Here is a 26926-nt window from a genome sequence, read left to right as displayed (position 1 = left end):
TTTAGCATAAATGGTGTTATAGATTAAAATACAGGGGAAAAAAAAAAAACATTTTATTTTTAATGAGCTTCATAAGCATGCACACTACATAAGCCTTAGTACCAAAACAATGGGCATTTCAGTAAAACTAGGACGTCTGTTAGGAAGACGGTGGAGGCGTGGCCTTTCACCAAAATTTAGCTATTGCATTACTGCATCAAAATAATAACAAACACAAAAAGCAGCAGTTCATGGTAGTGTGATTCGAGACAAAGTTAATAAAAGCTCATACTGTATTGGCCTGTATTGGTACTCATCTTTGGATGCAACACTTGGTTGGTTGCTATGTAATTTCAGTGGGAACTCCAGTGCTCTCTTTAATCACTGTTATTCACCCACACGCAACTCTCACACACACACACAAAAAAACTTCCCAAACAATTACTCACTGCCGTGAAAATGAAAAGTTAATTGGGCATACGAGGAAACCCGTTTCGTCATAAATCATTAAAACTGAAAGCTTTACTACCTGCCGACAGCTTTATTTCCACTGAAGATGTGCTTGTGATGTCATTAAACGTACACATGAATGAAATACAGCTTCTTTCCGACTCACACACTCATTAAAAGTGTGCATTCTTGTTCACCCACAGACTACAGGCACTGAAAGAACATTTATACATTTTAAATTTGCAGCATTTGAAAGGCTGCTCTGTTTGATGGGAACTTTTAGCTGTGTGTTGGTTACAAAACAAAGACAGAATGGCAGCGTGACTCAGAAAGAAAATCTGTTTACTGGAATTTCCTTCCTAAATGAATAGATCTCTTCATTTTTCCTCAACAATAAGCCAGAACATTATTTCATTTTCTTGCAGACAAGACATTAATAAGCTTGCGGATTGTGTATGAATAAAAGATCTTAAAGTATAAATATAAATCAACATTGCTAAGAGCCTAAAGGGTTGAAAGTCAGATTAAACTTATGAAATGTCCATATTGGGTAATACGGTATAGGTGTCATCCCTCTTTCATGCATAGACCTTTTTTTGGGGACTTTAGGAGAACAAAAGTAATTGCCTGGCTCTGTTGATTCCTTATTTTTGATGTTATTTTTTTATTATTTAATAATAATGACACAAAATGATAGTGATAAAAAATATAAAAGGTAAAACAAACAGTAAAAAAACTTTTCTCTGTCATTGCATAGTTCAATATTTGATAGTAAAGATGAAAATGAATTGGAGAGCAAAAGCAAGAAGTGCCATTGTAGGAAAAAGACAGAAATTCAAATAAAAATACCAAAAGGTACATGTAATTAAATACAAATACATGGTAGCTTATTAGTAAATTTACAGTGCAGATTGTAAGAAGGTGAATACTTAGAGTTTTCAGCTTAATATTTCAGCAAATTAACAATCTGAAGTTAAACAGTAAGTAAGTGCATTTTATTTATGAAGCATATTTAAACAACGTCAGCTGTCCAAAGTGCTATACAAAGTGCCATACACTCACCATCTGCTTTATTAGCAACCTGTACACCTGCACATTCATGCAATCAGCCAATCCACTAACAAAATCACAATGCATAAAATCATGCAGATGCAGGCCAAGAACTTCAGTACTCTGCTCACAGCAAAATTCAGAATGAGGGAAAAATGTGATCTCAGTCACTTTGACTGTGGCATGATTGTTGGTGTCAAGATGCATGGTGTGAAAAACAATAACCATCCAGTGACTGCAGTTCTACACCTTCTTGATGAGAGAGAAGTCAGTGGAGAATGGCCAAACTGGTTTGAGCTGACAGGAAAGCTGCGGTAACTTAAAGAAGTACTCCTTATGACCGTGTCAAGTCAAGTCAAGTGGAGTTTATTGTCCTTTCAACCATATACAGCCAGTTAGTACATAGTGAAACGAAACAACATTTCTCCAGGACCAAGGTGCTACATAAGACAAACACAGAACAACACAGAACTACAAGGGACTACATAAATTTATACATAAAGTGCACAAGTGCAAACATGTGCAGACAGAACAAGACAGTACAATGACTACTGGGACAGACAATGGGCACAGTAAGTCCCAGTGCAGCGCCGACCAGTACACAGTTCTATTTGAAAGTGAATCTAGTAAGAATAGTGCAAAAAGTACAAGAGTACAGTATAAGTAGCTAGAATAGTGTAAACATAAGAGTAGCAGCCTATGTACAGTATAATAAATATTGTAGCAGCATAATGTAATGTAATGTGGTGAACAGAAAGGCATCTCAGAATGCAAAACCTGAGACTGGAAAAAAATAGTCTGGTCTTGGCACAGCTTGTGAAAAACCTTTCTTAAAAGATCGTAGCTAGGTCTAGCAATATGCAGTGGCTTGCATAAGTAAGCCGCTAACTGGTCCACATTTTGTAGTGTGACAACCTGGAATTGACTTAACATGGATTATATGTCATGATGATATATTAAAGCACCCTATAATGTACAGTATATCTTTATATTTCCACCTTCCTTCATTTGTGATAACATTCAGCATGTGCCAGATAACTTATCAATGCTCCCATTCTGAGTCTATTTACTGGTTTGCGTATCAGGTGACTGCTGCTCATGGAACTGCTGGACAGTCAGTAAACACGGGATTCCCAGTACTTTCACAATCGGATGCTCTCCCTTATCATAAGCAAGCGAGTCACATCCCCCAGGCCTCTGATAACAGTGTGTGGCAGCCATCTATGTGTGTGTGTGTGCTTGCCCTCAGACATATTGACAAGGATGCAGCACTGGCCGCTTTAGCACTAAAGCCTAATGTTTGTTCTCAGTAATGACTGTCCTGTGAAAAGGGGTTGCATTTGCATTTGCCTCCCACAGCTGTTTCCTTTGTCCTTCTGGTCAAAGACAGGAGGATAGTCTGGAGCACAGGTGATTATGCCTTGCAGTTATACTCTACCTATAGCGTTATACACACATAGCGTCTGAGTTTTATTAAATGATTTATGAAACATTAATGAAATGAAGCCAGATGATATTATTCTTCACTAAATAAGTGAAAAAATGTTCTTGTTTATTGAAACAGTAACTATGACATTAGATGATGAATAGATAACTAGAAACTGAGATATGTAAGGAATAAAACATGATGGAGTGTGCTATTATAGGAAAGTAATCAATAATGGCATGGTGTAATGTGGCCGCACATGAAGTGGAGTCACTGTTACCACCCCAAAGTTGATTAGTTTCCTATAACATCACATATTGTAGTGTTGTTATATTCCTCTTACAGTATACCACATATAAGAGGAATAACAGTGGCAATGAAAAATGATGCATTATACTTTTTATCCATTTATAGTTACATTTAATGTTGAGGAATGTCCACGTAGCATGGTAGTATTTAGTATTTAGTTAGTTAGTAATTACAGCAGCTATAAACAGTCCTTCACTCACCAGCCTCTCTTCTCTCCCGCTTAAAGTTACTAAGACTAAAAATGCAAGTCGTCATGTTATTGAGAAAACAGAAAGCGTGAAGTCCTCTGTCCTGAGAGACATTTCTGTGGTGGAAAACTTACTGACCGTTACAAAGCGGTGACACTGGAGACTCCTTCCATAAATGTTAAATAAATGTCTTCGTACAGAAAGGTTATAAAAGTTCCTGTGATAATGAGTTGTTACTATTGAAATGATAATATAGAATGAGTTAGAATGGTACAATGGCAGCAACAGTTACCACTATGTTAAGAACCTCCATGTGTTAATATTGGAACAAATTCCACGGCATCACAACAATGTTAAAAATTAAGAAAATACTGCATGAACGGGATAATCAGCTACATTTGAATGTTATATAAGAAATTTCACAAGAGCTAATACGTTAATTCTGAGTTGTGACAAATTTTGTATTCATTTCTCAACACCGATGGAATAAAAACAGTTCTTGGTAATGAACTCTTTGACCTTCCATCAAGCTGCCATGTACCGTAATACACCAAATACTACGAAAATCAAAGATGTTTCTTTTTAATACTGACTTACAACAAAACTAATTTTGTCTTTTGTCTCCTTCAATCATTTCATATTGTGTGCTGCCCTACAGTTGTACTTTGGCTGTACAGGTGTTCTAGCAACACAGGTATGTGTAAATAAATATTGCAGGTCTACACAGGTCAAAAGCTAGCTGCTCAGCACGATCAGTCGTCTTATATTATATGCAAACTCGGCTACAATTGTAGTGACCTTTACGCTATGACTTTACGGTATATGATTGCTCTGAAGGAAGGAGCCTGATCATAAACGGAGCTAAATATTGGTCTTTAGTAACCTCTACGTTGCACAACCAGGCTTTCAAATGAAAGTAAATTGTGCAAGTGAAGGAGATTAAAACCTGTGACATCAGTGGAAAAAAGCGGTGGTTGTATGCATCTACATGCTCCCTCACCCCCTTCTCAGAAGGCTGCTATTTGCTCTGGGCAAATGGGCCAATTGCACAACTGTTCAAACGGCTTCTCACAACAACCTGCAGTAAACAGAGGCACGAATGAAAGCAGTACTGATTTACACATGACTTCCTTACAACAAATCCTTTTAACTATGCTTTTTTTTTTTTTTTGCTATAGCACCAAGTCTTTAACTCTGCTCTTTGCAGTACAGTACAGATAAAGTCCATCAAAACGTCACTTGTATGTGAGGAGTTTGTTTAAGAAATTTTAAGTTCAGTGCAACGTTTCTGTGCAAGTGGTTGTATTGCATCACACAAATCCTTAACTTGTATTTTCTGTTCTTATCGGTATACTGCACTTGAAGCAACAATCCTCTCTCTTTCTCTCATTCTCGGTCTCTCTTGTGCACGAGTAAGGGTTATGTAGAACACCCACTCAATCTCTGTGTCCTCAGCATGGCCGCTTGTGAAATTCCTGAAAGTATAAATAGGTGGCCTGTGCATTTCAAATGAGGATCTCAGTCTGAATTTTTCCCAAGCAGACAGTTATTATTACACATGCAGCAAGGGTGGCGTGTGGGATCGCCGTCTTTGGCCTCTTCCATGTGAAAATCTCGAATGCTATTAGACCACAAAAGGCTCTTTATCACACATCCTGTGTTGACCAGGCGAACCGTCTATAGACGGGAATCACAGAATGCATAAACATAAATAGCGTCGTGTTCTGGCTGATGAGGCCACCACATAGCCGGCGGCAGGGGGCGGGGGCAACAGTGTTGTGCAATCAATGGGCTTGGCTAATTACCATGGGATTAAATAAAGGCTCCATGGCAACCTCTCTACATTTTCCAAAACAAGACTCCCTTCCCTCCATCCGCCGCTGTGACACGGCCACTTCTCCTCCGCTGCCAACATGATTAGGCCGCTCTATTTATTCCTGACGGCCCATGTTTGGAGCCAACAAGCCTGAATGTTGCTTTGCATGCTCCAAGACGTCCCAGTAGAAACAAACCTCTTGACACTACTAATTTCAGGCATGTACTGAATGCACAGGACAACGTTCTCGAGTGTCTGTCCATCAAGGATTAATGGAGTGGAAATGTTTTCTTGGTGTTTGAAGGAAACCGCAGAAAGCGAATTTGGCTGCATGTGTGGTCGGAAGAAGTTGGAACGTGTTTCATGCTGTTGAACAAATCCTGTGGGATTTTCCCAATTAGTGCCCTGTTCTTAGCTAGGAGGGAAACCATAGGGCTGTCATAATAAAGGCAATGGATTAATGGATCCATTTCCCATTGCAAGGCACAGTTAGTCTTTGTTTATAGTCAGATTTACCTCTTGTTGTTGTATCTATTTGGGTTCAGATCCCTAAGGACAGATCTGTGAGAACACATACTCATACACATTTGAATGAAAACTCTTTAGCACCTTAAACACTCTTAACATCTCATGTTTATGAAAGCTCTAGATCATTGAAATGTCTAGTAGTAAGTCAATGTTACTGATATTAGATATTATACCACAAGAACTGGTAAATTCTTATTGGTCAGAATTAATTTTCTATGGCTGTAGTGCTGGCTGTAATTCATATCATAGTTTTATGTTAAAGCACTTTTTCTATCTAATATGTTATATGAAATTGAAATATGAAGTTTTCTGTAAGGAGATGGTTATTTAATGCTTATGGAAGGAGTCTCCAGTGTCAGTGCTTTGTAAAGGTAAGGATGTTTTTCCCCATTGGGAAAGTCTTCAGGATAGAGCACTCTGCGCTTTCCGTTTCCTGGATATTTCATAACATTAAATGTAACTATAAACTGTTAAACTGTTGTTTAACAACAACTATAAACTGTTGAAAAGTGATGGGTCATTCTTTACTAAAATATAAACTGTAATTGTTGGAAAATTGCAGTAGTATAAGAGGAATAAAGCTCTTCAGATGTACTGTTATTTGAAAATAATTCTTTTGGGTGGTAACCTCAACTCCGCTTCATGTTAGGCCGTATCACACCACCCCGTGATGGATTATTTTCCTATAACAGCATGCGCCCTCATGTTTTATTCCGTACTCAATCATTAAACGACAGCAACAGTTAACACTATGCTAAAAGCATACATTAATGTTGGAACAAAACCCATGGCATTGCAACAATGGTAAAAAAAAAAAAAAATTAAGCAAATTGTGTAAGGACAGGAAAGTCAGCTACATTTTATTATAATTATAGAAATTACATATAATTTATAATATAATATATATTACAGTTTCTCAAACTGCTAAATTAATTCATTTGGCCAAATTTTGTATTCTCGAAACTGATGGAAAAAACATTTCTTGGTTATGGACTCTTGAATGGGGTTTGTACCACAGTGCATCCAATATTATAATAATGAATTATGCATCGTTTACATATTGATATAAAAAAACTGTTCTTTTCTCCCCGTCACTTTTCCATATTGTATGCTGCCCTACAATTGCACTTTCGCTGTACAGATGTTCTAGCAACACAGGTATGCATAAATGAATACTGCAGGTCTACACAAGCCAGGTGTAGCTCAGCACAACCAATTTACTTAAATTATATCTAAACTCGGCCACAAACCCGCTGACTTTATGCTATGACACACAGTGGTCGTCTACACGACTGTTCTGAATGAGGGAGATGGATCATAACTGTGAAGTTTTTTGCAAAATCAATCTTTAGTAACCTTCATGTTCATGAAAATCCTTGTGCTTGCAGTAAGACCAGGTCAGGATTGGTGTGAGACTGTAAGTAGCTGTAAAACCCTCGGAAAGCAGGAATTACTGCTACAGCCTTTTTATAGCTACGCATAAATGGGTCACCTTGTTTTTACTGCGATATTAAAGCAGGAGCAGAGCAGAAAACAAACAGTGACAAGCGAAGCTACTGTACTTGTGTAAAAGGAGAGACGAAGACTCCGTTCATTATCAGCGAAATCTGTGCATCAGCACACAATACTGTTAAAATAAACATGCACACCAATCGTTTGAGTCTAAATGAATTAAAGAGTGCTTTTCCATAACTCCACACGCTGAAAAACACATTCTCCTGCGAGTTCTGAGCCTTCGAGATGAGCAGTCGGTCAGTTGACAGTTTAGATTCTCTTGAGCTGAGGTAATCCTTTCACAGGTCGTTGTCACCTTTTTTTATTCTCTCGCAATTTTCCAAACCTTATTTATTCTTTAACCTAGATATAGTTTCTCATTTCATGTTTGGTCTCGAATTTCACATCAGATTTCTTCCTTGTAAAACAGTCTTTTGCTTCCTTGGTAGGGAATTTCTGAGATATGCTGAATGACTTGCATGTCATAATTTGTCCAGAGACTCAGTGAGATTAAGACAAGCATGAGGAATCTGTGTGTTAAACAAACATTGACACCTATGTTAAAGAAAGTTCCTCACTCTTTTTCAATCTCTCTCACACAGACACACACACACACACACACACACACACACTTCTAAGCTCCTGGTTTGGAGCATATGAGGTCACAGCCGACACAGACAGGTGCCTAGTTTGTCTTTTACACTGCCAGTGAGCTTATGACCTAGAGGCCTCTCTGACAGATCCTATTAGATAAGCCCTTACGCAACACTCTTTGCTGTAGCCACGATGCCTTTTGGAGGTTGATGTCGAAATCATTAGCGAAAACAGCCTTCGCGTGACAACAGAAGCATGAGAATAACCCTGGGTTACATGCTGAGCGTCTCCATGATCGTTAATTGTTTTCACTGGGAAACCCAAAATTAAACTCAAAGTGAAGTTAAACTTATTTAAGTCTTCTCTAGGAGGTGTGAAATTCGGAAATCACTAAACACTGGCAAATGAAGAAAGAGGAAGTAAACTTTGCCCTCAAAACCAAGTTTTTTGTGACAACAACTCCATTCAGAAATATGATACAAATTGTGGTCATTATGATTGAACAATAATAATGATGATAAAAAAAAAAACCCCAACCTCTCTCTCCCCTTTTCTGTATATCCGTCTCCACTATTAGCACTGTTAGTGACTCATACGGACACACCCTGACGATGCCTCCACTGTTCTCTGAAACCACAAAACTGTTTCCCATTAAGGCTTCTGTAAAGATGAGTCAGAGGGTGAGGAAGGAATCCCGGCCTTGGACTTTATTGACCTAACTGAAAGCCACTGAATGGATGGGAGTCATTCACGCAGGTGCATCTGTCACAAAAGCCTTATATAAGACCTTTAAAGTCCTTTTAAAGAAAAACATGGAACCTGTATGTGTCTATACAGACGTTCACTCATCCACTTCACTTTGAATGTCTAGTACAACAAGTACAGTTGGCTTATTACTACTAGACAATAGAAGGAAAAAAAAAAACTTAAGATACATTCACTCAACCTATGGAGTGATAAAGAAGCATATGATTGGGAATCGTTTTCAAGTATATAACACATTATTATCTCCCATTCATTCTTAACCCTGCTAGAACCTAATAGTACGGAGGTCATGACATTGCATTGGTTCTTAAAAAATCACAACCCAATGTTAATAAAGTTAATATATTTATTATTGAGTTCTCCTGGTTATCAGCCTGTTTGACACTTTGAGTGGGTTTAATCCAACTCAAAAGCGAGCAGCCTATAAATAATGTCTGTTTGAATCTAATGTGTTCTGTCAGTGAAAAGGTCAGGAATAAAAAGCTCCATGGCTCCAGAAAAATCCTGAATATTACTGAACACATTTGAAAATGAACCTAATATTTAAATAGTTGGATTTGTAAAGAGGAGGGTGTCTGTGGAATTTATTTTACAGATAAAAGGGTCTCTGGCTGATAAAGCGTAATAGTTTGGTCTTCTTCTTGTGATTATGATTCAGTATTGGTTGAAATATTGACATTTGTCATACATTTTTAGAATCATATTCCAATGATGATTTGTAATTCACATGTGAACCCAAAAAATGTTGGTGTTTACCCCCTAATGCCCCCTAATGGTAATGATGGGTACACAAATTCATCAATGTAGGCAAAAATTAAACTTAAGGTAATCAAACAGCAAGAATGTACAAGAAAGAATGATTATGTCTCCAGGACCAAATCCAGAGCACAGTTACAGATATTAGGTGTGATGAAAATAATTCCGTTTTAGCCAGTAAAACTTCCAATTATTCATTCTCGAATCTGATTGGTCAGAAGGTGTTGATTCATTTTCTAACAGCAGCTCTGACAGAAGTGCTAGTTGTTTTTAATGTTTCTATAGTAACAGCTCATTTACAAGGACTTATATGGTGGACGCTCCACAGGCTAATTATAAAGGGATTTTTAAAAAATGTGTTATGTAACAAAGGACAATGTATAAACAATGATGATATGATGTTTTCTGTCCGGAGACGTTTATTTAACGTTTATGGAAGGAGTCTCCAGTGTAGCAGTCACTTTTCTGCCACAGGAATGGCTTTTCTGGGTTTCTCGATAACAGGACAAGCTGAGATTTTTGCCGTATTATCGTCAAGAGAAAGAGAAAAAAGAAAGGCTAGTGAGGGATGAATGTTTATAGCTGGTATAACAAATGATAACAGGACAGAACTTGTCTTTTATAGATTAAAGTATGAGATATTCATTCCTTAAAAAAAAATTGTTGACAAACTGCTGTGGACAAAACACTTCAGGACATGCTGTTATTGGAAATGAATCAACTTTGGGGTAGGAACTGTAACTCTGCTTCACATCAGCCTGCGTCACACCACCATGTCTTTGATTATTTTTCTGTAACAGCAAGTCTCCTTCACTGTGTGAAGGAGAAGTTGTCCTAAGTTGTCCTATCACACAGTAGCCACCATTGCATACACTATTATTCACTTTCACTACTGTGCATTTGTTTCTCTATCAAATAATGGCTTCTGTTTAAGCAAGTGAGTCACTATAGTTTCCACTCCAAATATAGGGAGTACCCAGTCCAGCACACGTTGGAGAAAAACAAGAAAACAATCTCAGTCCTGTGTGCTTTTGAACGATCGTCACATGAGACTCAGTGTTAATGAGCAGGAGATGATAATGATACTCGAAATATATTTATTGTAATAGGTATCTATGAATGTCTTGACCAGTTTGTCAGCTGACCACCTGTCTCTGATATATATATTGCATCCGGTACGGCCGGATTGGCTGGGCGAGTTACAGTGAGTCACTCAGTTGATCTCCATCTCTCTCTCTCTCTCACACACGGCGTCAATGACTCACATCATCAAAGACTGGCCTCTCTTTGTCTCCATTTCCTTCACTCAAATGAGGGTTTGGACATACATATTTTATTCAAGCTCCTGACTTGAAAAGAGCTTGCAGCAGGATGTTACATCTCTGTAAGCTGAATATCAAGGCACTGCATATTAATTGCACATGCAGCCTGCAATGGTGTGTGTTTTTGCGTGTGAGGAAAAAGGGAAGGGCAGAAGAGAGAGAGAGAGAGAGCTGATCCTCATTTCACTCTGCCTGACTCATGCATGACTGACACAAAAACCATAAAGAATGGTGACGCAGAGCTCCGGGTGGGTCAGGCTCCACTGTGATGATACTACATATACCTGCACTATGCACTCACTGGCTAGTTTATTAGGAACACCTGTAGATCTGCATATTCATGCAATTATCCAACCAGCCAATCATGCAGCAGCACAACACATTAAATCCTGACAGACAGACGGGTTTGAGTATGTAAGAAAACCAGTTGACATTTTTCCACTTTTCAGCTGTCCAGGTTTCGTTTATCCTGTGCTCACTGTAGCCTCAGATTCCTGTTCTTAGGAATCTGAGTGGAACCTGATGTAGTCTTCTGCTGTTGTTCAATGTTTTGCACGTTCTCAGATGCTTTTCTGCTCACCACAGTTGTAAAGAGTGGTTATTTGAGTTACTGAGGTCTTCCTGTCAGCTTGAACCAGTCTGGTCATTCTCTTCTGTCCTCAGGTGTTTCCACTTGCACAACTGCCACTCACTGGATATTTTTTTGTTTTTCACACCATTCTGTGTAAACTCTAGCGAATGCTGTGTGTGGAAAAATAATTCATTTTCATCATGAATTCTTCAATGCATCGATAAATACTGGTAGTACTGGTGTCCCTAATAAAGTGGCCAGTGAGTGTATATTATAGGACTCTTGAGGCATCACTTTGTTATTCATTTTCTGCTCCGCACGCTTATTGTGCAAGAATTGATTTTACACCATTAAGCAATCGTTTAGAAATAACACAACTGGGGTTTATTTGGTCACATATTAATTCACCATATCAATTTTAAACTTTAACACTGCACTCAGAAATAATCACTGTTGGCACTAGAGAATCAAAAACGTTTCATTTCAAATGATCTAAAGTAAAAAAAAAAAAAGTCCAATCTTACTGTACATGCTTTATATAAAACACTTAAAAACAGCAAATCTTTACAGGCACTAATAATAGAGCTAATAACTACTGCTGGTTGATTAAGTACACATTACACAGTTGTGCAATTGAGAAATTTAAGTTGCAACACTGTTTAAAAAAATACTATGGCACAAGAAGCAGTTAAGCAGGTTAATTATTTCTCATCATCTGTAATGTCCTCCAAATCATCATCGTCATCGTCGTCATCATCATCATCATCATCATCACCGTCCTCCTCCTCCTCTTCTTCTTCAACCCCTTTCTTCTGTCCTTTTGTAGTCCTTGACTGTTTCAGAAACAAGCTATTTAGCTTTGTTGTTTTAGCGTAACGAGACTGACACTGGCATTCGTCACATGCAACAAATTTCCCCTTTGAGGAAACTCCCAAGTTTCAATGAGCTCCAGGTTCAATTAGACAACGTTGAGCTCAAATCTTACTCATATTACACCTCATTAAATTGGCTACCTGTTTATTTTGGACTGCATTCAAGTCTCATTTTCTTTTTTTGTTGTTGTTGCTTTAAAGTGTCATACTACTTTAACAATTTCAGAACTCATGCTACTACAGTAGATTTAAAATGCACCATCAAGCACAAATCTTTACTTTCTTTTTCTAACTATATTCATACCTTTACACTGACAACTACAGAACTAAAAACATCTTATCTACCTGGACTACCCTCAGATGATATGTAATAAATGAGTTCGGTATGAGAGCTTTAGTTCTGTGTCTCTCCTAACCACCAGGGGCAGTGTCAAACACCTGCATATTGTGTGTGTGTGCACCTTAAAACAAAGTCACACAAACACAATACCCACTTGACCACAGCCAATGCAACATGTATCCTTTTTACAGTTTACATTTATCTCATTTAGGCTGATGCTTTCATCCAAAGCAACTTACGGCTGGGACAGGAAACAACTGAGCAGTTGCAGACTAAGGGCCTAGCTCAAGGGTCCAACAGTGATAGCTTGATGGTACTGGGATTTAATCTTAAGATCAGTAGCGGGGATTGCCTCCTGTCATTGCTTTCTGCCTCAGTGAGTGTGCTTTCTTCTATACTACAAACATTCTTACAAGCATTATATAGTTAGGTTGGATTCTGACCAGGAGCTGCTAAACAGTGACCTTGCTGTGACCAGTACACTCCCTACGGTGTTATATGGACCAGGTGGCAGCCATCCAATTCTCAGATCAAGTGTTCATTTGCTATAGAGCTAAGACACAGGGGCTTCATCTTCTCAGCAGAAGCCGATCTGCTGAGTGGTATATAGTAGTTACGTTAGGTTAATAATTTTGTTCTATGCAATCACCTTATTTAATCAATGTCTCTGATCCTCCAGTATCAGAATTGACAATGTCCTATAACCTGGGCTGATCAGAACAATCAGTAAGACTAGAAGTAAGCATCGTTTTGGAGAGCATGAATACTTCACTTGTGGTTCTATCTCTGCCAATATTGTGCAAGTACAATTATAAATGTATATTTGTAGAAACAAAAATGCTAGACGCTCTAACTGTGCTGTAATTGCTGAGTGAAGGAGCAGGAAGCTTTCTAGCAAAAAAAATTTGGTTTATGAGAAGCAATCTTGTAATTAAGTAGGTGTAATCAACCATAAAGTAATAGAAACTGCTTTTAAAACACGGCTATCACATTTGATGGTGATATTTACTTGTATAACACTCACCTGCAAGGTCCCTGATTTACTCATAGATGTGCCGGTGTGATTTAAAGATGTTTTGGAATTAGCACGGACGATATCTATGCGTGACTGATAGTCAGGGGGATGTAGGGAGCTCCTGAAAACCTGCCAAAAGACAAATGGAGGTTGTTTAAAGAAAAGCTTCTGTGAAAAGTTATGAAACTCATCCCATACTCATATAGTTGTGTCAGAAAAAAATTGTATTCTATCTACATATCCTGCGCACGAACCATGGAGATATGTTTCAGGTTTTATTTGTCGAGATGCCATATGTTGTGGTTATAAGTGGTTACATTACAGTGTTTGATGTTGTCTCTTAGTTATTGCTTTCCATACACTGACTCACTTAATAGAGTATTATGGAAGAGAGATGGCATCTAGACTGAAAAATATAAATATAATAAAAATGACTTTGCAAAATGCTAGTATTAGCAGCAGGTAAATGAATCTCTCTTGCTGTAAGGATCGGTTATTAAGGGCCTTAAAAACTTAAAATGGGGAGAACAAAAATGGGATCGCAGTGACTTCGACTGTGGCATGGTTGTTGGTAACAGATGGGATGGTTTGGGTATTTCAGAAACTGCTGATCTGGGATTTTCATACACAACAGCCTCTAGAATTCACACATAATGGTGTGGAAAAAACAAAAACCATCCAGTGAGCACCGGTTCGGTGGGGAGGAATGCCTTGTTGATGAGACAGGTCAGAGGAGAATGGCCAGACTTGTTCAGGCTGACAGGAAGGCTATGGTAACTCAAATAACCACTCTTTACAACCGTGGTGAGCAGAAAAGCATCTCAGAACTCACACCATGTCAAACCTTGAGGCAGATGGGCTACAACAGCAGGCCACAGGAGCTTTTGGTGAGATGCATTGCCCTGCTACCACAATTGGATGCCACTGATTGGATATTTGCACAAAGATTGACATCTTACACATGTGCAGATGTACAAGTCTTCCTAATTCCCAAAGTGGACGGTGAGTGTATATGTGAATCTGCTACTCATCACAGGCACTTCACATAACATCTTGACACTTTGTTAACCTCTGTTAATTATTACTGAGAGTCAGATTATATGTAGTGTACATGTAACAGCCCTGCTACCTTTCACGTATTTCATAACACCTTGTCATACTTCAGTCTTGCCTACTTAACCCATTGTGACCTTAGTATTATAAGTTTTTTATCTGCCTTTCATTCTTCACCCAGATAGAACTTTATAATACTTAAGTTATGAAGTGTAAATGAAAGAAAAGCAAAAGCTGGATTGCTGTTTAGAACCTGGTGATTACACTATTATTCATTTACTTCGGGCACTTATGCTGTTCTCTTAAACTACTTTCAGGGTTTTATTAACATTTTTGTTGTTGCAGTATTTGCACGATGCCAATATTATCTTTTCCATTACACTACAGATCATGGCTGACATGCTAAGCAACCAGTCATCCTTTTGTGCATAAGCACTGAACAGACAGTTCACGGGGTGGATAGCGTGTAACCTTCAACATGCTGATTGTATCTCAGAAAGCCCTGCTTTTCAATAAAGAGATAACTGCAACTGTAAGATATGTTTGGTAAAGATAACCCTTTAACAATATAGGCCTATCGTAATCTTGAACTGAAGCACTGATTTAGTTTTCTACTGCCATTGCAACAGTGCTGACTGGTTTTGCCTCATGTTACAAAAATCCTCATACCAGAGCCATTATTCATTAGTTTAGTTTCAGTGCCAAAAACAGCAGGACAAACTAGATGCTGGCCAACTCGATATTATAAAGATAATAGAGAGGACATATGGTTTATTGTAGATGAGTTACATGGACGTATTTGTGAAAACAGAGCAGGTTATACATAATCTCCTGATTCATAGTCTATTTAAAGGAAGCGTCCTGGGTGATACGGCTTAGCTTCAGCTTAGCGCCCTACATAGAACAATACAGAAGTAAAGTGTAAACCCTGGAAGGTCAGAGGAAGCTAGCAGCAGAGCAAATCCTAAATGACATCCTATTAACCATACATGGGGTGTGGAGGCAATTATGTTATACCCTGCACATACATGTATGTCAAGAGCAAGAAGTCATTTGGGATTTTGCCCTCTGGTCTGACAAACACTGCAACCGTAGAAACAGCCATAAGGAAGTTTGGTGTCATTAAGCCTTTGCACTCCTTGTTATAAAGATATGTGCATAAGACAAATTAAACCTTTTTGTTATTTGAACCAAGGACACAAATAATTTATTTCATTATTGTCAGAGCTTAATGATTTTAAACAAGTTTTTGAAAAAAAAAAAAAAATCTGCTTCTAAGAGCCAGGAAATTACTTCCTGGGGACGCTGCCAAAATGGCCACCATGTAGACAGCCTTGATTACGTTCTATTCAACTCAATTCACTTCCAAATTCAATTCAGTGTAGTTAAGCTGCCAGTTTCTTTTGAGTCTAACAAACAAAGCATCTTGAGAATTGTAGCATTTGGCAGTCCAGATCAAGAATACATAAACATGACCATTTACCAATTTAAAAAAAAATTCACTCCCAACAGCCAAGCCAAGCATGTTTATCAAAATGTCTGTCAAACTGTTACATAGCAGAGACTCTATAAAATGGACTCTGTTCCAGGAAGCAGGACACTAACTGTCATTTAGAGAGTTATACAGCAGAACTGGACAGTTGGAGGTGACCTGAGGTAGTCAGGCATGCTGACACATGCCTGGAGACCCTGTATAACAGCGCTGAAACCTTTTCTATTTAAGATCTTAATCTTTTCTCTTGGTTTTGAAAAATCTTTGTAACTGGCAGCAGTGTGTAGTGTGGTGGAAGACAACAGTGTTCCCTATCACTCAATTAAAATTGACAGGCTTTGTTGGTATACCTTTATCAAATACAATATTAAGGCAACTTTAAAGTTGATTAAAGTCAATTCATTTTGTCTCTTTTTTTCTTAGAAAGGTGTGCAGCTGTGATGCAGGTTTACCGGGAAAAAAAAAATCTCAGAATCATTATTAAATCTTTATCTTAAGAATTTAAAAATTATTCTACAAAATGACTTAAGAGTAATACCTCTAGATCTGCTTCTTCATCCACATTTTGGATGTGCTGATAGGCAGTAGTGTACACCTCCAACGCTTTGGCATGAAATGCCATCTCCACAGTTACAAACTCCCCGAAGATTTTCTGCAAAACAAAAATGGCAGCTGTGTTATCTTTCTATCTGCAGAACAATTCTAATCAGAAATGTAGCACTGTGTTTTCATTCAAATCTAATTAAATCAACAATACAGTATACCTGAGGAAAAGTGCACTGTATATGGGATTCAAATGCACTGCAAGACTACAATAATGTATTAAACACTACAGTATCCAAAGGTCTGAGCTCACTACCAAGAACTGTTTTATAAATTAACATGTAAAATTAGCATTATTTTTATATATTATGTTATTTTATACATAATGCTATCAAATAATAGCTACAGTTGTATGCATCCCTCACCAAATTACATATTTTGTTGATTTCTGAAGTGAAAAGAAGTAATCTCTGCAGCAATCTATTATAAAAAAAATCTGCAATTGTTAATGCACACTTACTTTATATTTGATGAACTTAAAAATAATAGAAAAAAAACATTGTGGTAAATAAGTCAGTAACACGCCTTTTCGGTTTCAGCTTGCGTTTCTTGAAGTAGCCCATGGTGGATTTTGAGGTATGTTTTGGATTATCGTCCTGTTGTAAGGGCCAATCCCTTTACACCGTCAGTTGCTTGACTGTGTCACGTTTGCTGATATTTACTGGAATCCATTCTTCTGTCTACCTGTGCAATGTTTCCTGTGCCACTGGCTGCCACACAACCCCAAAGCATAACAGATCCACCCTCATGCTTAACAGCTGCCAAATTTTTCTTTACATCAAATGCTACACCTTTTTTCTCCAAACATAGCTTTGGTGATTGTTGATTTTTACTTCATCAGTCCATAGCACTTGCTTCCAAAATGCCTCTGGCTTGCCTAGTTTATGTTTTGTATGCTTTAGACGTTGACTTTTGTGACGAGGTCACAGGTAAGGTTTATTTCTGATGACTCTTCCATGCAGATCATGTTTGTGCAAGCGATGCTGCAGAACGGTGTACCACCACTCCTGTGTCAGCTAAACCTTTCTGCAGGTCCAGGATACAGGCAGTTCTATCTGAGTTTTCTTGGTCTTCCAGATCTTGCTTTGACTTCCATAATTCCCCTTATCTGCCATTTCAGACAGTGGAAATTGAGATCAAAAGGTGCTTTGATATCTTATAGGCTTCCCCAGCTTTGTAGGCATGAATTAAATTCATTTTCAATAATTGGTCAGCTGCTATTTTATACATTAAATTCTTATCAGTATTCCTAACAAAGCTTTGGTATTGTCTCAACCAGCTTCATGTGGGAATCTGGAGGAGGTGTTTTTTTATTTTTATTATTATTATAATTTTTATTATTATTATTATTATTTTTATTATTTTTTTTTTTTTTTATAAAGTTCACAGATTTGGCAGAGTACTTGTTATCTGCTGCTCCGAAGAACGAAAGGCAAACTACTAGTTTGGGGAATTCAATATAAGTAACAACTACTTGTTCTTGTAACTACAAGTAACTACATTTAAGTAACTACTTACTTTAAGTATATTCTTCTGTCTTAGAAACAAATTTCAACTATAAGATGCTGAAAAATATATATTCGATATCTAGTGTGCCCAAATTTTTCACTGGTAGAGTATAGTGTCACATCAGGTTTAAAGCCTGTCTAAATATATTTAGATATATCCCCAATTCATCCGAGGATTTCTCAAGCAGCTAAATTAAAAAAAATAATAAGATTAATAATTCTCAATTTTAAATAATTTATTTCTGCACAGTATGTGTCAGTTTTATATTAGTTTTTGATCACAAGTAAAATAAACCCAGTTCTTGACTTTTGGCTCCCGCTGTACAACTAATAATGATGCAATACTTTTTCACCCGACAGACAGAAAATTGTGCAATCTCAGTAACCTTGATATCTCGAATCTTCTGCCTTTCAAACAGGTCTATTGTCTCCTCGAGTTGGCGAGTCGTGCGCGTGGCGTCCATCGTGGCTCGCTGCAGCTCGCTCTCAGCCTGTCACGACACAACTGACAGTCACGATGCAGAACTAACTGTTCACACATTCAGTCTGTTCATGTACTGTGGAGCTCATGTCAGGAAATCAGTCCAGTTCTCAGCTCACTACCAAGTGCACTGTAATTTGCAATAATGCAAATTGCACAACTGGTATATATTCATCTCAAATGTGAAGGCCCACCTGTGACTGTGAAAATCTGTTAAGGAAATCTCTTTACAGGAATAAGGCTACTGTTATTATTCATAGAAATAAGTATAATAAGCCTTTTCCCTCAAATATGTTAGTAAAACCTAACATTATGTAATAATGCTACTCTGACCTAACATGTTCAATGCTTTTGAGCAGGGCTACAACAATTATTCGACAAAATCGACTACTAAAGAACTAAATAACCCATTACAGGCCGCTGCAGCGTTGCTTGGTTGGTTGTTTGCACTTTGCAGCACTTTTCATTCAGGTCAAATATCACAAACATAAACAAATAAGACATTTAAACACTCAGTATGTCATTAATCACTATTTAAACAGGTCAGGAGAGAGGTCAGGAGAGAAAGTGGAGAAAAGCAGTCAGTTTTGTTTTGTACCAAACTCATCAGGTGAATGAAATTACTGAAAATCAATTACTTAAAATGAATGAATGCAATTACTACATAGAAGACACATGGACTATGTGATTTTTCCCTTCGCACTGGTCTTGGTGCAACACAGGCTACAAGTTTCAACAACAGCAGCAACGAGAGAGAAGTAAAATTTTGAAACTGAGAGTTTCGATTGATGATGCACGAACATTTGAAAATGAAAGCATTCAGGGTACACCGTGTCTTCAGCTCCTTCATGGAAAGTGAAATTATCTTAAGTTAACTTTTCTTATATTCCACATTGTTTTATGGAAGTCTTTGTAGGGTCAAAGCAGTATAACCTGTTTAGTGTTGGCTTGTTCAGATTAATGATAATACTGTTCCTATTTGTATGATTTAGTCTAGAGAAGAGATTCATCTGAATCTTCAAATTTGTTGTATCATTATTTAAATTTGTCTTATTCCTTATTTGTGATTTATATCAGTTACTGTCATTCGAACATGGAATAATCATTAGGTGCAATGTAGGATCTAATGGGTTGCATGAGAAGAATGTTCTAAACTATAGACTCAGGCTGCCTGTTTTCTTCTAATAAACCAATCCACCTTTGAGTTTTTTGGCATATCTGACTCATGGCTTGGTGCAGTACAAGCCTGAACCTGCACTATTTGTTCATGCGTAGTAAGACAGATTAAAGAAGAAAAGAGCAGGAAGGAAGGATACAATGATCTGTCTGTCAGAGGGGTTCCTCTGTCTCGTTCTCTCCAGCTGCTGCATCTGCTTTGCCTCTCGGTTCCTGGCGCTCTGAGTAAGTTTCAGGTCCTCCTGTGGGTTCAAAGAAAGTGTGAGGAACAAACTGTGAGTTGCCTGCCTAAAAATACAACAACAAAAACAAATCTATAAATAATTTATCTAAATCAGTTTTAACTATTTACCTACCTTACACTTATGTAGCTATTAAACTAATTAAAATAAGCCACAAAACCTTTACAAGTTAACAATGGCATGGTCCCAAATAGATAACACAAACACTATACAAAGGCAATCAAGAACAATTAACCATCTACAAATCAGTAGATATGAGCAATAAACATCTTAAGAAGCTGTAATAGTTTTAAAGATGCTTTAAGCAAAGCATTCTGTGTTCCACTGACTGAGCACCACTAAGACAGTTGTGAAGATGGATCTCATTTTTGCATTTTTCACTTGTATTCCGTGTCTGAAGCAATGAAATGATACTAAAGCATATAGACACTTACAGCAGAGTGAGCTCCATCACAGACACAGTAAAGAGATGAGGCTATTTACTAGCAAATAATAGCAGAAAATGACTAGACATGGGGAAACATGAATATCCACTAGAATGCAGACACTGATACAAAAAAAAAAAAAAAGAAAAAAAAAATCGATTTCAGTTTAATGACAGGACAAATAAAAAGAAAAATGACAGGAAAGCTAAAATGCGAAGAAAGGAAAGATGTGCTGAAAAGCTAAAGCACACGCTGGCATGACACTTTTAAGATGATATAAGCTAACTGCCCTAAATGAGATATGTATACAAAAGCATTTAGACTGCTTGTGGATCTACAGGATGAAGACACAAAACACACTATTAAGACAGCGCAGGACTTTAAAAGGATAAAATCCGTCAGTATCCAAATGAATGTTCACTTTTAGGCGTTTATGTCACTTGAAGAGTGCAGACACCCTTTTAAATTAAACCAACAAAAGCAAAAAAGATGCAGCAAAGACGCTGTCACTAAATTCCTTAACATGCTTGTCTTGTGCAAGACATGTGACCTTTTTTTTTTTCTACTTTAGCATCATATGGTCTCTCAAAAGTGCTAGGCGTTCCAGATACTGCTGTGTTAAACTGCTATAAAGATTAATGCAATTAACACAAAACTGTAGAAATTAGAAGCAAAACATGAGCTACGTATGCAACTGTGATCTGTGGTGAGAACCAACTGGGTGATGCAGTATTTGCAATAAATACTGATATCGTATAATCATATTCCTTTCCCAGGAAGCTTCTCACCAAATTCTTTCAGGTTTGGAGTCGTGAACCTTGGCGGTTATTCGGGGTTCATAACCGAGTTGCATACAGTGGAAGATGAGAATCACCTAAATAACAGTGCCAAAAGATCTGAGGTCTGAGGTTCAGATGGCTGGGTATCAGGCTCAGCAAGAAACACTCTACAGGTTTGTGTTAATGGAACGCTTCAGAAAAGGTCAATCAATTGATTTACAAAATTTATTGACATGACCTTGGGTCAGGAATTCAAGATTCAACCACAAGATCGTAGAGCATTTAATCTGTTGGGGTTTGGTATCTACAAACCCTGAAACTCCAAAAGGTCGGGGGTCACCAAGAGAACTGAAGCTGGTATCCATGCAACATCAGGGCCCACTGATCTGATGTAGCCAATGCCAGATGGGCGATGTTTTTGGCAGTAAGGTATCACGCCCTTCAGGAATGTGCTCAATGTAACTCTTTAGTAGTGGGTTTATGGCTTGCCCCATGAGACAGATGGGAGACTCCGACATCTGCTAGAGACCTGAGGGAGAGACTCTCCCTGCCTAAGTGTTGAGCAAGGCAGCGTTTTCCTTGAAACATGGAACCGCATTGCCACGGCCTAAAAGTGACGCACTGACGGTCTGTTTGGACATGCTGGTTTTTGTGATGCTGAAACCTGCACTATCCAGGGATTCCTTGGCTACTGGCCCAAAGAGATTACGCAGCATTCACATGTACAGCATAGAAGATTGCGTTAACCGCACCTGGTGCCATGCATAAACCAGGTTGGCGGAGAGTTGCCACATATCCTGGCCTAGGTCCTGGTCCACTGTGAGGAGTGAGGTGTTAATCAGCTCTCACACTGGGATTCAACTCTGTAGATTGGAGTGACTGCTCCAACGCTAACAGTAAGATACACAGTGCAAGAGTTCTCACTAGAACACCAACAATGCATCTCCACTGAGACCACCTGCACATGCGATTACCTAGAACAAGCAGCACACTGGGTACTATGGTACTGGTACCATAAAATCCTGTGAAAGAGCACACTGGGTTCTATGTTTTGTCTAGGATTACCCAATCCAACTCAGGCTGCCACCATTTTTAGTGGTTAATTTAGAGCCTGTCTGCAGCGCTGTTGCATTGGCAGCGAGTGACCCAGACCCTTTTTCAGACACTGCTGCGGTCGGGGTTTAACAGTTCAACCGTTAAGTGACTGTCAGCTTGAAAGAAACTCCTGGACGTGGCACTAGAGGGTGACTAGGAGAAGTGCGTAGAGAAGGATGACTAGTTATTGCACTACAAGGACTCAGCAGTGAACAGTGCATGGTAGGGTGAGGGAAGAAACACTCAAATATGTTAGCGACATAAGCTCAGTAGTTGGCTAGATGGCAGACGTGGAATACTCAGAGAGACAATGCTGAGAGAGAAGCCGACCGGTGAGAAAAATGAGAGGTAAAAGCCACATACCGAGCGAGGAGGGAAAATTACAAGTTTAAAATCTGAAGTCTTTTTTGAATAAAACTTCAAAATTCACACCTGTGCTACTAGTTTAGTTTATCTCTATTTGACAATCTGACTAAAATTCATGGCAACATGAGGGAACAGATATTTAATCTCTGGTTTGTTTACATGATGTATGCTGGAAAGGATAGCATCAAAACCCTCATTTGAGAAGATACCCATAGCAGTGCTGTGGGCCCCCGAGGAACGAAGAACAATCATCTATCGTTGTGAAGGTTTTAGTTATCTAGGTCAGATGTCCTGAAGTTGTAAGTTACTTTTATGCTTTAGATATACAGTATGTATGTATGTTCAGTACTGTGCAAAAGTCTTACGCACCCTATTTTAGTACAAACTTTGTTATAGATTTTTATTTGATGACTTCTACATTATTGATTCAGTACAAAAACTTTTTAGATTTCCAAACATTAGTTTTCCAGCACAAAATTAAATGTTACAAAAAATGTTTGTATGTCAGTAAAGAAAGCAGCAGATTACATAAGAGACACTTTTCAGACAAAAAGACATAATGAAGGCTGCTGGGTTTCGCTGCAAAAATAAGAAGCAAGTGTGACAGTCAAAGTCTCCAGAAGAACTGTGGCTGCTTCTGCAAGATGATCAGTAACACTTACACTCATTTCCTTATAAAACTGCACACACTGCCCCTGAGAATACTGTTTTTCTTTTTAAAGCGAAGGATCGACACACCAAATGTTGACTTTGTTTCATTTATTACTGTTTACTGCTCTTTATAGTATTTTTTAAATGTAGAAACATTAATTTCATTAATTTTGAAGGCATCTTTGCTCTACAGCATTTCTTTGCATGTGCCTAAGACTTTTGCACAGCACTGTATTTATGTATAATTTTATGTATTAGAAATCTGCAAGCTTATCAAGTCCAGCCAACTGTTACAAGACACTATCGTATATCCCAAATATCATACATAAGGCCTGTTAAGCTTTCTGAGTAACAGCTAATTACTAATATCATAGCAAGCAAATGCAGAACATATGTAGGTAATTACTTTCTATTTGAATCATCTAGTACTTTTCACTCCCAGGTGGAGAAATAAGTGGAAATAATATGTTTTTCTTGTTCAATCATAACCATCCACTTTATTGTGTTTTCAGTGTACCTTTTTGTGACTGTTGATTTTGTTCCCGCTAGCTTGAGTGAAAGTTCAATACATCTCTCTATAAGGCGAAAAGATGGAAAATCAATCCAGCAGGAATAAACTGATAAATCAGCAAAACCTGTGTTTACTAAGTGTGTGTATTGTGCAATAAGAGCATGGTTTGACACGTACTGTTTCGACATGTTTTTCAAGACAAAAATATAAAACGGTTTAAAAACATACATTACATAATAATACATCAATAATGTGATTATCTGTTAGAAATGATCTAAAGCAGCCTTTCTTTAATGGAGTGTTCTAGCCGGGTCCGCATTACCTCACACGACTGAACAGCCCCGTCCCATGTGTTTCATGATTATAAAAATAACGTAATGCTGCCCTCATGTGATCATTTTGAGTAAGAGGTGAGGTGCTGAATGTGTGAATTCGCTATAAATACACACTTCCAGATGTTTAGATAGAACCAAACTTACCCTTTTCAGTTTCACAATAGTACCATACGCTTTCAGTGGCTCGACCACTTTGGCATCAAGTCTCTCCACCTGCGAGCAATGATTATACAAAAAAAAAAATAATAATAAAAAAATAATAATTCTACAGGGGAATTGAAGACTTATTTTCTAAAGATCTTTAGCACTATACAACTGAAAACATAATGATTGGCATCCTTCATAAAAATGACCAAAAATGTAATGTAATTATATAATAAGTAACATGTAATAAGTGATAATTTAGGATTAAACAAACAAGGGGGTTTATTTAACGCAATTTTTTCTTAAATAATGCAAATCTTTTCTGTGAACCTAAAAAAAAAAAAAAAGATGTACACCAATGCAACTATAATGTTTAGTACGATTACCCCTGGAAATAATAACGCTGAAAGCTGAAAGTACTTGTAACTGTATCTTGAATACGCCTCAAATCAGAACACTTCAACATGCTTAGTTTACATTCTTAGTTTAGATCATCTGTCGGATCCTGATCAATTCTCAGAAGGATTTCTTTCAGGAAATGCTTTCTAAAGGCGTCGGTCTAATAGTTTACTCTTAAACGACACACTGACGAATGAACAATTCTGTTCAAGTTTGAAACTACGATCTTTGAGGTCTCTTTTGCCTCCCTCACTGTACCTTTATTTATTTTTATATCCATTACTTCACTTGTGCGGGTCAACTCGTTTTTTTTTGCATCAATTTTTTTTATGACAATTTGTTTGTGTTTCTTTATATGTGACTGTGTTTGTCTAATACTACTTATGTTTGGCAGGAGAATGGTAAGCAGTTTCTCCAATCATAATGGGAATGTCCATGATTTCATCCACTCTTTTGAAGGATGGAAACAATTCTGGCCTTGACTCTATACAAATAGATAATATAATATAACAGTTATGAAATATGAAAACACCTGGGCTTGTCTGTAGTCCTGAATTTTGGCAAACTGATCTGCAAAATTCTTCAGGCCATTTTTCAGATTGGGTGTCTCCGTGTCTGCGTAGAAGCCAATCTCTCGGACCAGCAGGTCAGCCTTGTCTCTCAGTCGTGCTGTTTTACGCACGTACGCTGCAAAAAGCTGGCACAGCTCCCCAAAATGTTTCTCCACATGGGTGATGCCCTCCTGGATCTGCCTGGTCTGCGTGTCTCTTTAACAAGCATCAGTGAATCAACAACATGAGGGAGAAAGACAGCACTGTGTTCATTGCTGCACAACGCTTCAAGTCATGCATTAGAAATCTTAAGCTATTAGGATTCACTGTGAATACTACTAACATGCATGCAGAGTTAGATGATGCACTTTTACAGTAACACTGACATCTAGTAGGACTGAATTAAATAGAAAAATGAATAGATTTATCATTATATATTTGAATAGACCATTATGTATTTTTCTCAGTTTGTGCAACTAGATAGTTACTTGTTAATTAGCTATCAACTAAACTAACTACAATAATATTTCAAAATTGTAAAAAAAAAAAAAAAAGGCATAAACATCACGAAAGCAGCTGGTATAGAACTAATAAATAAAAGTTTTTTTCTTATTTAGAAAATTTCTGCTTTCTTGGCTTATTATCTAAAAAGCTAGCTAGCTGAGGCGCTAATGATAGCTAACCCCAAAACAACATGCTGCCAAATTTAAGTAGTGTCTCTTAATTTTACCATTTAAAACTAACCCCAATACTTATATTTCTCTTATTCGTAGCTAATTAATGCTAGACCTTACATTCACCAGCTAGCTAGTTTACTAGCTAACGAGCTAACAGTCATTAGCCACTTAGCAAAACAGCGGTATTTACCTTGCTCTTGCATCCGGGGTGCGACTCATTATCCTGCAAAAAACAGCGACTCGCTAATTTACTAATAACTTATAATACTTTACAGGATTTTCTGCTGTCTTTCTATATGTTTTCGAGGTAGCTAGCATTAGCTAAATGGCTAGGTAGCTAAATATTCGAGAAAGGCGTGCGCCGTTACCATGGAGTTGCGCGGCCACTTCCGGCGGAAGTGACGACGACAGTCCGAAGTCCAACATCATGATAACAAAATGTATTAGATATTAGCTTACAACACATTTTTAATTATGAACAAATAATAATTAATAAATAAAAAAAGGTTTCCATAAATGGTTCTTTCACAAACATCCTAAAATGGGCTTGTACTTTTAGAAATAGTGTGATAAGTGAGGAATAAAACACAGTAATAGATTAGATTAGATTCAACTTTATTGTCATAGTATAAGTGTTTTATTCCTCTTATACTACAGAAATTTGTAGGAAATTACAATTTTTATTCATCAAACAAAGACACAACCTACTTTTTTATTCATTTCTAGTTGCATTTAATGTTGTAGAGCATCCACAAACTAGCTCCTGATATCAGTTGCGTATTAGCCCTGCTAAAAAACAAAACAAAACAAAACAATAGAAACCCTCACAGAATTTGTAATGGTTTTAATGGTTATAACAGGAATTGTATTGGAAAGTGTAATGGTCCCTGTGGCTCTCTACTGGTAATTTGTTGCCTTCTGTTGGTGGCATGTTATATCTAGTGGATAACATTAAGGACCAGT

General features: G+C 37.7%; 1 protein-coding gene across 1 annotated transcript; it reads right to left on the bottom strand.

Moving 5' to 3' along the window:
* Nucleotides 1-11609: 11609 nt before the first annotated feature.
* Nucleotides 11610-26372, bottom strand: cibar1 (CBY1 interacting BAR domain containing 1). Its single transcript, XM_026942215.3, has 9 exons — nucleotides 26154-26372; nucleotides 25268-25502; nucleotides 24337-24405; nucleotides 19929-20030; nucleotides 18807-18812; nucleotides 18518-18622; nucleotides 16559-16672; nucleotides 13485-13604; nucleotides 11610-12081 (listed from the first exon to the last, which is right to left on the bottom strand). The coding sequence occupies exons 1-9, from the start codon at nucleotides 26180-26182 to the stop codon at nucleotides 11950-11952; spliced, it is 912 nt and encodes a 303-aa protein (XP_026798016.3). The 5' UTR covers nucleotides 26183-26372; the 3' UTR covers nucleotides 11610-11949.
* Nucleotides 26373-26926: the final 554 nt, after the last annotated feature.

This window comes from Pangasianodon hypophthalmus, chromosome 29 (assembly GCF_027358585.1).
Source record: "Pangasianodon hypophthalmus isolate fPanHyp1 chromosome 29, fPanHyp1.pri, whole genome shotgun sequence".
NCBI lineage: Eukaryota > Metazoa > Chordata > Actinopteri > Siluriformes > Pangasiidae > Pangasianodon > Pangasianodon hypophthalmus.
Note: the sequence above shows the minus strand (reverse complement) of the source record. Positions and strands in the feature narration are given on the sequence as shown.

Excerpts from the sequence above, each read along its gene's own strand:
- cibar1 (XM_026942215.3), bottom strand. The coding sequence starts at position 26,182 with ATGAGTCGCACCCCGGATGCAAGAGCAAG. Across the intron at positions 25,503-26,153 it reads ACCCCGGATGCAAGAGCAAG|AGACACGCAGACCAGGCAGA; the intron begins GTAAATACCGCT and ends TGCTTGTTAAAG. Across the intron at positions 12,082-13,484 it reads GTAAATCAGGGACCTTGCAG|TCAAGGACTACAAAAGGACA; the intron begins GTGAGTGTTATA and ends TTTCTGAAACAG.